The sequence below is a fragment of the Eufriesea mexicana genome, unplaced genomic scaffold, assembly GCF_001483705.2.
Source record: "Eufriesea mexicana isolate 0111107269 unplaced genomic scaffold, ASM148370v2 scaffold2087, whole genome shotgun sequence".
NCBI lineage: Eukaryota > Metazoa > Arthropoda > Insecta > Hymenoptera > Apidae > Eufriesea > Eufriesea mexicana.
Window position 1 is genome coordinate 191,580 of NW_016910162.1, and position 12,621 is coordinate 204,200.

A 12,621-nucleotide genomic window follows, 5' to 3' on the forward strand; every position below is an offset into this window, starting at 1 on the left:
GCGACGAACGGTAGGAACTGCGGATGTTATCAAAGTATTGAAGAGCGGGACGAGCTCTCGGTGGATTCGCGTTACAAAATCCGTCTGTGGAGTACCCACGGTTATTTCGCAGTGTATACCCTCGAGATACGATCTTATCGCGTGGCAAACGTAGCGACGGTAATCGCTGGATAAGTTTCTGCCAGCAACGGATTGTTAGCGAAGTGATAGTGTCAGGGACTCGGCTGGAATCCTTGCACGGGAGATCGCTGTGGCCATGGATTAAGGATAAAATGAGACGTAGATTAAGCGTAACTTGGTATTCTGCGTGGATAATTACCACTCAGAAACTGAAAATTGAGCGGAACAAGTTTTGAATGGATTATTTACCCTTGTCGTGTAATTACACGTCACCGTGTTAAATTATACTTGGCTAGGCAGTAAAACTGGATGATTTGCCACGGCTTTCTAACAAGCAGCTTGTAATTAATATTTGTACAGTGACTGTGGGATAATTAATATTTGATTTATAAATATTGGCAGACTGTTTGCTTTATATTTTCATTGTGAAAAACATACCCTTGTTTAAATTGAAATCCTGTTTTATAATTTGTTAAATAAACAAATAAATATGACACATTTATGCTTGAAGTATATTTTAAAGTAAATTATAAGATATTAGAAAATCCTTAATATATTTATTTAATATAAATCTTACATATTAGTTGTTTTATTTTATTTTTTATTATTTTTTTATTTTTCTTGAATAAAGCAAATGGGATATCAAATTTTTGAATAAACTATTTTATATACACTTAATGTATTACTAAGATGAGTTTATATTAATAAATAAAATTCTTTTTATTTGTAATATAATGAGTATGGTGAGAAATATTACATAAACTCTTTAAATCATATTGAACATACTTATTGTCTAGACATATATATTTATAACTATGCCTTAATATTAAGAGTATTAATATCAGAAATTTAAAAAAAAATTAGTTTATTAATCACAAGATATAATTGAAATTTATAATAGAAATAATGAAGGCATGAACAAATGACTGACTTGAAAATTCTATACAGAAAGAGAGGTATAGAATTTATAATACACTAATACGTGTAAAAATTAAGAATTTTATATAATTAATTATTGTTGTGTCTTGACAAACGTGAATTTTAATTGATTTATGGCAGTAGACGTGGCTGATGGTTTCCATTAATCCCTTGTGTGCGGTCCCTTTGAACCTACATGTAATATACAAAATTCTCTGATAGGAACAAAACACATATCAGATATTTTGAAATTGAATTTTTGCCATTTCAAATACAATAATTGCACTCCAATAATTGTAGTTATAATATATATACTTATTCAATTAAAAATGCTATTTACTATAAACAGAAATTTTTATTTATAATTTTTATACTATCACTATCATTTTGCATGATAAAATAAGAATCATCCTTCATCATAAATAATAATTAATATTAAAAATGATTCTTGTTTATGTTTCTAAAGCAACTTTGATGGTTATCTACTTGCATTCATCCAAGCTTCTATGTGTCACTTATTTAATGTAGATTTTCTCTGTTTTTTCTGTTTGAGATAAGCAACGAATAAATGGTAGCGTAACTTATCTTCGCTTGACATACAATTTCTCTTGCTGTTTATCGTTAATGGTATTTTCCGACCCACGTCTGAATTCATTTTCTTGTGAAAAATCATCAACCTTCTGTAATCTTAAATAATCTTCTTCAGTTGCTAATTTTGTTTCCAACAATTTTCACAGCATTTCGTTCAAGCTTAAATATCTATAGAAAAATTACAGAAAAATACTGAATTATTAATTAGAACTTCCTACAATCACCTAAAAATTTCTAAGAATTATTTCCAAGACTTATAGTAATTTAAGTGAAGCTCATTTTAACACATCGTGTCAAGAAAATATAAAAATAAAATAATGTAAACTTATGAAGTGTAAAAATGTTAAGTATCACTGGAAATATAAATTATTAGATTCCAAAAAATCTAATAAAAAGTTCACATAACACCACACTCCTCAATTAGCATACTATATTATAAATTTTTTTAGTACCCAATGGGTCTATAAGGTGTCCCAAAATTCACGCAAGAATTCACGTAATTTTGATAGAAAACACAGGTTTTTAATTAAAAATTGTAAAATTTGCTCAACAATGAAGACACTTTGTTTTTTCGTGTAGCGCGCCATTTTTAATAATCCTGTACTGTCAGCTATCACGCTGTCTTTGTTTTTCATTGGAAACACTTTACTGCACAAATGGCACAAAATTCAAATCTTGCATGAATTTTGGGACACTCTATAGATAGTTCAAAATTATTTTGGGACACCTTATATATAGATGTTATTTCTAATTTCTTGTCACTAATGTGATCAACAAAAAATAATAAAAGGCGAAAAATTAACACATGATACCAACGGTCGAATTAACATTATTCTATGCGTTCCGCCATCTTGAATATTTGTAGAAGATATTTGGTATGCAATGTAATATTACCGTGTAACTGCATGGAAGAGAAAGAAAAATACGTAAAACTTTTCAACCAAACGCAGAAAGCAATTTAAAGCACGAGGTTGTCAACTTGCTTCTCACACTTACACTTTTGCACGTGTGTATGTTAAACGATATTCTGGTCAATGTCCTCGGCAAAGGGAGGTTATACACGTGCCATAGCTTGATCGGTCGATTCACGAAGACGAATAGAAGGGAAACTTTCACTTTATTGTCCGCGTCGCTCGTATTGCCTTTTCATAATTGATCAACCGATCGATATTCGTTGCTGTTTTGCTTTCAGGACTCGAAGCTGAATTGTACTACGTCAGAGAAGGAGTGGTTAATAAGTATGCGATGAACTTCGTCGTTCCCGTGCCCGCGTACATCGCAGATCTCGAATTTTCCTGGCAAAGTCTTGCTGGACATCCGGTACGTACCTTTGCAAATAATTACGTCGATGAAACGGTATATCGCCTTTGCATTTTTCCAAGCGTTCGATTTCTCCGTCAAATGTGTCAGTTTACATTTGGAACGTGGAATCAGCAATGTCTTGACAGCAAACACAGTTCTAGACGAGCGAGTCGCGTCTACCAATGGGTAAGGTTAGGTGGCTGCGAATAGCCAGCATTTTTTCGGTTGCGCGCTCCTCGCAATTAGTAAGAGCGAGAAACATTAAGTTAGAAAGAAACGGGGAGATTTGACCGTTGGCCGACGGCGTGTTATACGATCTGTTCGGCATCATATTCGGAAACGCGAAAGGATAGAAGCAGTTCCAAAAAACGAGAAAATAATTTCTGTTGCTTTATACTATCGTGCATTTCTGTAGACGATTTTTGGAATAAAAATTACGGTGTAATTAAAATATAATATTTAAACTATCGGAAAGGAGTCAGTCCAGCTCTTGCAAACGGAAATCTGCAATTTTGATATACATTAACCATTGCACGTTTTAAAAAGGAAATCTGTAACAATTATATAGTGTATAATTATCATCATAATAATAATTATGTATTAATCCTTTGCACTAAAATGACAAGTTTAAGCTGCACTAATTACTCGACCATAATTATATTTCAAACGTTTTAGCGTGCACAAAATTCAAGAATTTCTAAAAATTGATCTAACTTTATCTTTAATAGGATAATTATAGAATGATTAATCAAAATTAAATACCACACCAATACATACCTTTTCATAATTAAATTGCAGAGCAAAGGGTTAATTACATAATTTCAAATGATTGAAATGAATTGAAAGATAAAATAATTTTAAATATATTATTTAAGCTAGTAATTTATAAAAAATTCTAGAATATTAATAACCAAAAATTATTCGCCTGATAATAAAATGGGTTTCCATTATACTAAAATTGATGTTCCACGCGCTAAAATGATTACACTTACTTTTTCAACTAAGCATAAATTTCTTACTCTCCTATTCTTCCTCGTTCCAATAGTTCCGGACTAAATTTTCGTTAGTCCAAAGGCACCCGGGATATTTAGGTGTGCCGAGAGTCTAGACTCGGACGGTTTGCCTCATTTATCTCACCGCGGTGCCTTTCCACTTCCCCTTGCACACTCGCGCGTTATCTGTTCCCTTGTTTCATTCCCTAAAAGAGATCCATCCATCGCTGGCACAGGTTATAACTGCCTTTCAGTGTACGACTAGAGACATGCATAACCCCACACGTAGCCCGGTGGCGCTGCGAGGAAAATGCTTGCAGCAGCCATTAGCGAGGTGCAACAATGCGGAACAAAGTAAACACGTGACCCCGGTCGAAATGGTAACTCACGGCATGCTCGTTTATGTTCCCGGGACCGGTACGGGTAGTAACGGTCCGTCACGGTGGTTCATAGAGGGGCGGGAAAAGGGGTGAGTTTGTCGAGTGGAGGGGTTGCAGGAGGGCTGTATCAATACTCTATCAATATGAAATACAAACAACGAGTATTCGAGGGGAGTGGGAGAAGGGTGGCTGATATAAACCGTGCGGTTCGGTTTTGCGTTCCCTTCGGTCACCAAGGAAACCGAACACACCGTCGAGACCCTCTGAAACGAGCAACGCCGAGAAAACGCGAGAAATCGTGGCTCTCCCACTCTACCTCCTTTCACTCTGCTCCCACCAATGGCTCCTTAGCTCCCTCCCACCACACGTCCCTCAAGGAGATCGGGCCTACGTGCGTGCCTGTCGTTACGCGCTTCGGTTACCGTGAATTCCGTATTAATTTCTGACGAGGGGCTGCTCGACTTTATTGCCGGACGTAATTGTTGGTTTAGTGATCTTGAATGTTGTGGACGGGCTGACGGGGCTTTTATTAATGGTAATTGAATAGGATGTTCTTTAACCGTGCTGAGTTGCGTGTTCCGTCAAGAAGGCAATCGTACGAACGATAGGGATCGTGTGTTCTTTCGCCGATTATCGCAGCGCTGGCAGCGCCTCTGGTGGTACTTTACTAGTAGTTTTAATCTCCGATCTCAAGTTCCGATGAGAGGGTAATATAGGTAAGGAAGTTTCGCTTTTGATTGAGATGTTATTCGATTAGCTAACAATAAGTGACGGAACGTAATTTATTTTTTAGGGACGAGCTGGATAGTTACATACATAAGAACAAACGCCGCATGTGACATATGCATACATATTTTTAAGGTATTGCGAGGTAGGATTCAATTAAATTGTATTATTTTTTTAAAGACATAAGATTCGTTTTTACCCATTTCTTTCTTTATATAAGTTCGTAAATTGTATGTTTCGTAATCCAATAAATTAATAAAGGATCATTTTTGAAATTGTGAGGTACGGCGTTTTCCTTTGTAACCGGGTAACCATAACCTTAAAACCGGACTGTCCCCTACATATGTATAACGGAAACGAGTTTGAAAAGTTAATATCTTGGATTGGATTTGGATTGGATTCAGAATTGTGTTAATTAACAACATTCGTTTAAATTCAACAATGATTTATCTTTTTCTATATGGCAATAAGTATTACAAACTTGAATTGTCTACTGTACAATATTCAAAAAATTGTTAAGACTTTTTCTTGTAAGTACTTTGACAAATATATTTATTTATGTTCTTCATATAATGATGTAAAAATTAAAACAAACAATTGTATATTTTATTCTTATAAAACTCTATATTTTTCAATAATAAAGATATATACATAGATATATCATATTGAAATATTAGATTCGTGGATCAGTACAAGCAATTAGACAATAAACCACTATCAATATGCATATCAGACTAACCTACAAATTTAATTTTCTGGAAAAGTTGCCTGTCATACAAAATTTTATTTTTCGCTTTTGATATATTCTTACATGTAGAATCCATTTGGTATCACTCTTCATGTTACATCCTATATAGTGCCAACAAATAGATGGGATAAATATTGGTAAGTGAAGAAGCTCTGATGAAAAATAGAAATCAACTTTATTTATGCTGGAAATAACACCTAAAGTGTAATAAGATATAGAGATATAAAAAATTGAAAAATGAAATTTGATTCATTTAATTCCAATATTTTTTAATAATTTTTAAGAAATTAAAATAATAAAATTTATTTTTTGGAAAAGTTGCAGAATCGCGTAGAAATTTTTGTTAATCCCAGTGTCAATAATTTTTAGAAACCTGAAATAATAAAATTTACTCTTTGGAAAAAGCTACGGAATTACATAGAAATTATTTATAAATAACGCGAAATATATGATGTTACAGAGGAAAGAAAATCTGTGATTCAAATTTTATTTCAAAAATTTATCTGTACCAATTTAATAACGAAACTGAAATACTAACTGCCATGTTTGGATGAGGTAAATCTTTTCATTTTATTCTCTGAAATTATATAAAACCACGTATATTCATATTTCCTGAAATATCAATTTTTGTAAAATAATTTGGTGATAATTATTTACAATCATAATTAACTCGTTATGATCCAACATTGTGTAAACTGAACAGTAGAATTACAACACTGACCATTCTTTTATTTCATTGAAATTAGAAATACATCAATTCTTAAAAGAAATAAATTAAAATTATTGTAATAATTGCAATATATATTTCCAAATTAAATTCATTTTTATGCTTGGTGCTTAATGAGTTAAGGAGTCAGCATTATAAAACTAATTGACATGGATTGCCACAAAAATATGATACCCACTTTTGTAACTTCATTTACACCTATATTACTCCTATATACAGGGTGTCTTGCTTAATTTCAGCACACGTAATATCTCTGTTATGTCTCATCCCATAAACAAATATGTAAGGGAAAAATTGCCTAGTTATATGGGTTAAGTGTAATAACTCTTTTTCAAGGTCATCCAGACCAAAATTTCAAGGTCATTTAGGTAAAAATTTCAAAGCCATTCAGGCAAAAATTTCTAAATCACTCATGCCAAGATTTCAAGGTCATTCAGCTAAAAATTTCAAGGCCATTCTGGCAAAAATTTCAAGGTCATTGAGTTAAAAATTTCAAGATCATTCAGGTCAAAATTTCTAAATCATTCAGGTCAAAATTTTAAGGTAGTCAATACTTTTTTAAACGAAACGTGTATAATATCCTGACCTCTATATGACCTTGAATTCCAAATGCGTACGTTAGTCAAGGTGGGATTTGAAATGAAATCCACCCAATGTAAAAGAAAAATACCTGAACGAATCGCTAAATTAAATACTGCTTGTAAACAAGAGCAGAGTAGATAATGGGAACAGTTTCGCGTTGTAACGATGTCCCGTCGCGTCGTAGCCGCAAAATTTATCGAATGCTTGAATTTCAACACGGCGAAACGTCGATGTAGAATGGCGTTACGTGTCGTTCTCGAGCAAAATTGCTCGGCTGCGTGACGCTCGTCGACGAAAGGGGTACGTACACGAATGCACGGTTTCGGCAACGCTTTATTGTCGTTGCGGGAACACCGCGACGAACCCGCCTTACCCCGTGGGAGCATTTTCCATCCCTTCGTCCCGTTATCTCCTGGATTTCCCGGTAAGTTCGTTAACCACAAAATCTCGCCATTCTCACGGTCACGAAAGCCCCGTTCCGGCTTATCTTCTTCGCCTGAAGACGGTCCCTGTGCCCCTTCCTCGCGTGGAATTACGAATTCAGATAAAGAAAAATTGGAATTAGCGGTATGGTCCAATTTCCGTAATATATGAACCCCGTTCCGCTGGAACTTACCAAGAAGTTATTGCCAACGAGAACGTTCATTCCAGTTATTTAGCTCATTTTGTTATTTCCGTGGAGGTATGAGATGAGAATTGCATGTAAAATGTATATAAAGTGTATACAAGGGAGAATTACATGTTAAGTGCAATGTAAAAAGTGTGAAGTAATTACAGAAATGAACTCCTATTACAGAAATAGTTATAATTATAGCAATAGTATAATATCACAATATATTATAATTATAGTTATATTTCAGTATTATAGTATATTATAATTGCAGTTATAGTATGGTACTATAGTATATTATAATTATAGTTGTAATATGGTATTATAGCATATTATAATTATAGTTATAGTATGGTTATAATTATAGTTATAGTATAGTTTTAATTATAGTTATAATTATTATTAATTTAATGACGATTATTAATTATAACTATAATTATAATATACTATGATACTATACTGTAACTGCAATTATAATATACTATAATACTAAACTATAACTATAATTATAATATACTGTGATATTATACTATTGCTATAGTTATAACTATTTCCATAATAGGAATTCATTTCTGTAATTAGTTCACATTTTTCATTGCACTGTAATGTGAGGTTAGTTCACAAAATAGAATAACTAATTATAATATAATTATTTCCATAATAGGAGATTAATTCTATATGCATTGTTCTGATTGGTACTTTTTACACTTAAATATTTAATATATATACATATATTAGTACCAATAGGTGTAGGTAATAATAATAGTAGCAATATATATATAACTGTTAACAACTGTCATAGTCACTCTACTCTTTCTATTATTTCAGTTTTCAATAGTGAAAAATACTCATATCAAAAAGTAAATATTGAAATTATCTTAGCCACATGTACATTAAATCTTATATTTTGAATCAATTTAACTTCATATTACAAATCTTGAAAGTAAATTAACATTATTTTCTTAGCAATTTATGTTTCATCTTTCTCTCTATAATTGTTATTTGAATATTATTGTATAATTTTTTTAAAATATACAATTACTCTATTCAGACATAATTTTTATATTTCCAAAACAGCTTAGACTTGAATTAGGAATAGTCACTTTTCAATCACTTCTCTAATCCCAATACATATTTCAATCTAGTTCTCACATAAAAGTATTGAAAACATTTTTACCATAATGGTTTCAAATATTCCTGTAAACCGGTTTTCAAAAGTCCCGCGCAAAGTAAATATTTCAAATATCATATTTCCTCGTTCTACGTTTCTTCGATAAATATTCAATAAAGGCGAACCATCATCTTCCTCGGTTTCCTAAAAATAAGAATAATTTAAAGCGTCGCGTAGTGGAGAAGTCGGTGAAACAGAAAACCGAAGACAGAGACGGACAGATACATACGTGCCGCGGGCGAGAGAGCGAGGTAGAGGGGGAAGCGGTCTCGGGCGATAATTTACATCGGAATTGGTCGGCAGGACGGAACGGGAAACGCGATGGAATCCAAAATGCGATCGTAGAAAATTGCCCGCTCGATGAAGCGAAACTCATTCGATCAACGACGGGAAACGTAACTATTCGAGATTTTGTAGCGCGATTCGGACTTATCTCAACGCTGCGTCGTGTTCATGGAAAATTGACCAATCTCAATTACACGTACCTCGATCGTAACGTTTATGGGAAACGATTGCTCCAGTTCCGTGCTGTCCAAGTTTCTACGTTTGTAATAGGATTCCGGACGGAAACCGGAGAAAATTTCTGTACCGTTTGTCCGATCTGACTCACCGCGTTATTCGGACTCTTCCCCTCTATCTCTCTGCTGCGATCAAACGAAAAGTCTGCGGGATTGCGCGACATCTATCCGATTCGATCTGGACCAGAAAGTTCGATGCGCGCCCTCGTGACTCACGACACTTTGTTTCGTTTATCGACCGAGCGATCAGTCCTGATGCAAGCGTCGCGCGATTCAGTGGCTGAATCGTTTCCTCGGTTCGTCGATCTCTATCTAACGTCGTTGAATGTATTCGCTCGTGATTTCGCCACGGAGAATGTGATTAATAATAAGACTAGTGCTGACATCTCGATTCGTTAAGACGAAATAAAACGTCCAAATGGACTGGTCATAATGGAATAGCGATAATACTAAGAACCTTCGTAATTACGATTTTTATTTATGGCTCTTATTTTAGTTTTCTTTTTTCAAATACGTCTTCAAATATGAATTTATTTTTGTCGGTGGAGTGTATTTATCGTTTTATATAAATTGGTAAATATTAAATCTTCGTTTTATGTATTTTATAATATCTGGTGTTTGAGGTTAATTTACATGGAAATATATGGTCAGGAGGATTTGTAAATTTGTTGCAGGCAAAAAATAATTAATTTTCTTAACCTTTATTTATATTTTGTACTGTTATAGAATTGTTAGTAAAACACTTACAGTAAATGAATTAACTAATTTAAATAACGTAATTATTAAATATTAATAAATATGTAAAATCATCATTTACAATTACATGCAGTTATTACTCATGATAGGTATTCAAATTTTTTTATTGTATTATTGATTAGTTAAACAAGTTTTATTTTTGTATTAAACTTATATTTTTATTTGTTATTTTAAACTTTTTATGAAATCTAAAACAATACTTTATAAATCTGTACATATAATATTTACAAAATTGTAAACACAGTTATAATGTTATATGGTGTAATCATACATGGTACATTCACAATTTAATATAATTATACCATGCATTATACTTATAGCTAATATTTCAATTAAAACAGTGCAATAACATCATCATTACACCATTACAAATTGAAACATAGATGTCTCCAAACTCTAAAGTTGTATTTTTTTAAATATTACTTTTCAAAAAACTTAATTAAGTTTTACATTTTTTTTTTTTTTTAATTCTGGAATGATATTTCATAAATATGTTTATGATATTCATAAAATAATAAGCAATTACAATATTACACATTCATTTATGGTGATGGGTGTCCTAAAATTCACGCAAGAAGTAATTCTGATAGAAAACTCGGATTTTCAATTAAAAATTGTAAATATTGTTCAACAGCGAAGACACATTATTCTTTCATATAGCGCTCCATTTTTAATAACCCTGAGCTGTCAACTATCACCTTGTCTTTCTGTTTTCGTTGACAACACTTTACCGCACAAATGGCTCAAAATTCAAATCTTGCGTGAATTTTTGGACACCGTATAACAAAAATAGTCTCGATTCCAAAAACCCATTACAAATTACAACGCAGACATAGTAATCTCCAAACATAGTAATTATTTCAAAACTCTTTAGAACATTTAACGAGTGAACGTTATAAGGCCGTCTTAAGGTAACTTTCCACTTAACTCACTAGCGCCACCACGGCTCATATCTACAATAGATATACCTACGTCGTTGAATTATTTTCCAACTTTATTGATATAATCTCGGACTTTTCTTCCTACTACGCGTGTCATATCGTTCGTGCGGTATTATTTTCGCAAATTTCTCATCGGTCCAAAAAATTTTCCCACATTCACCGCAAGTGATTAGAGATCGGAACATCAAAGTCAGAAATGGATCAAAGCAACCCGAGTCGATGGACTAAGGCGAAAGAAAAGCGGAAGGAAGTTTTCCAGGGTAGAAGCCACAGCGGAAGCTCGTGTAAGACGATCGGGAGTGAAACAAATAAAAAGGGCGGTCGAAAATTTCCAACGATAGCACCCTCGATTAAGCTGCAGATTCCTGAAACAGCAGACCGAGTTTTCTTCTTTTGTCCCTCCCCTCCGTCCCCTTCCACCGTTCCTCTCTTCTTTTTGTTTTCAATTCACCGGGGCGAACGAAAAGAAAGTTATTGGTCGCCATGGACGGGGCTATAGACTGGAACGAAGTTTCTCATCGGAGTGGGGTGGCGCGCGAGGAATTGGGGATGATTTGTGAATCATCCACTTGTTAGGCGAAAGTTCGTCGCCACTTTCTCCCCCGAGCTAGGACTTCGGGCAGCAAGTGGGGTTCGCTACTCGTACCCGTCGGGACATTTCTCTCGAAAATTATGGGCAGTTACTCTCTCTCTCTCTCTCTCTGCTTCACCCTTCCTCTCCGTTCCTCTTTCTATAGATTTCGAATATCTTTTACCCCCTTGATACTTCCTGCTACGTTTTTCTTTCATCTTCGAATTTTTTTCTTGTCTCCTTCTGGCAGAGTTGCAGTACAGGATACTCTAGGGTAGCCACCACCGATTTTTTCCTCTTTTGATGATAGTGAATTCTTTTTTTTTTTTTTTTTGGAAACTTTTGTTATTTTTTTATATGGAACGAACACGTAAGAGTGTCTGACATAACAGGTGGACTTAAAGTGAGTTTTAAGGATGTAAATTTTAAAAACAAATTTAAACACAGAAGTATGATCGAAAAGGTATACATATATATTATTCGTGTCAATTATTATTATTGATTATGGATTTCGAAACATCAATTAGTTATATTACATTATTTGATTCTTTCTATATTTTTTTAGTAATTTTTGGATTTTAAATTAAGATTCATTTTACAGGAAATTATAGTAATTTCATGAAATATACATTTATTTTGTAAGTCATATTTCTAATAAATTATACTAAACTTTAAGGGCAAGCTAAAAAGGTGTACATGTTATATTATTGATATTAATTATTGTTATAAATTGTGAATTTCGAAACATAAATTAATAGTAATTATATTATAATATTATTTAATTCTCTTTATAGTTTGTTAGTAATTTTTAAATTTAAAGATAAGATTCATTTTAGAGGAAATCATAGTAATCTCATGAAATATACATTTATTTTCGTAGTTATATTTCTAATAAATTATGCTAAACTTTAAGGGCAAATTTAAACAAAACAGTATGATTAAAACGATATATATATATATATATATAT

The 12,621-nt window shown here is 33.0% G+C and overlaps 1 protein-coding gene across 1 annotated transcript in view; it reads left to right on the forward strand.

Annotated features, from left to right (window-relative positions):
- Positions 1 to 12,621, forward strand: part of LOC108549470 (tyrosine-protein kinase Drl) — a 174,794-nt gene that overhangs the window by 3,655 nt on the left and 158,518 nt on the right. Inside the window, exon 2 of the mRNA XM_017902859.1 lies at positions 2,822 to 2,949. Coding sequence (XP_017758348.1) covers positions 2,822 to 2,949 — 128 coding nt within the window. The remainder of the gene's footprint in view (positions 1 to 2,821; positions 2,950 to 12,621) is intronic.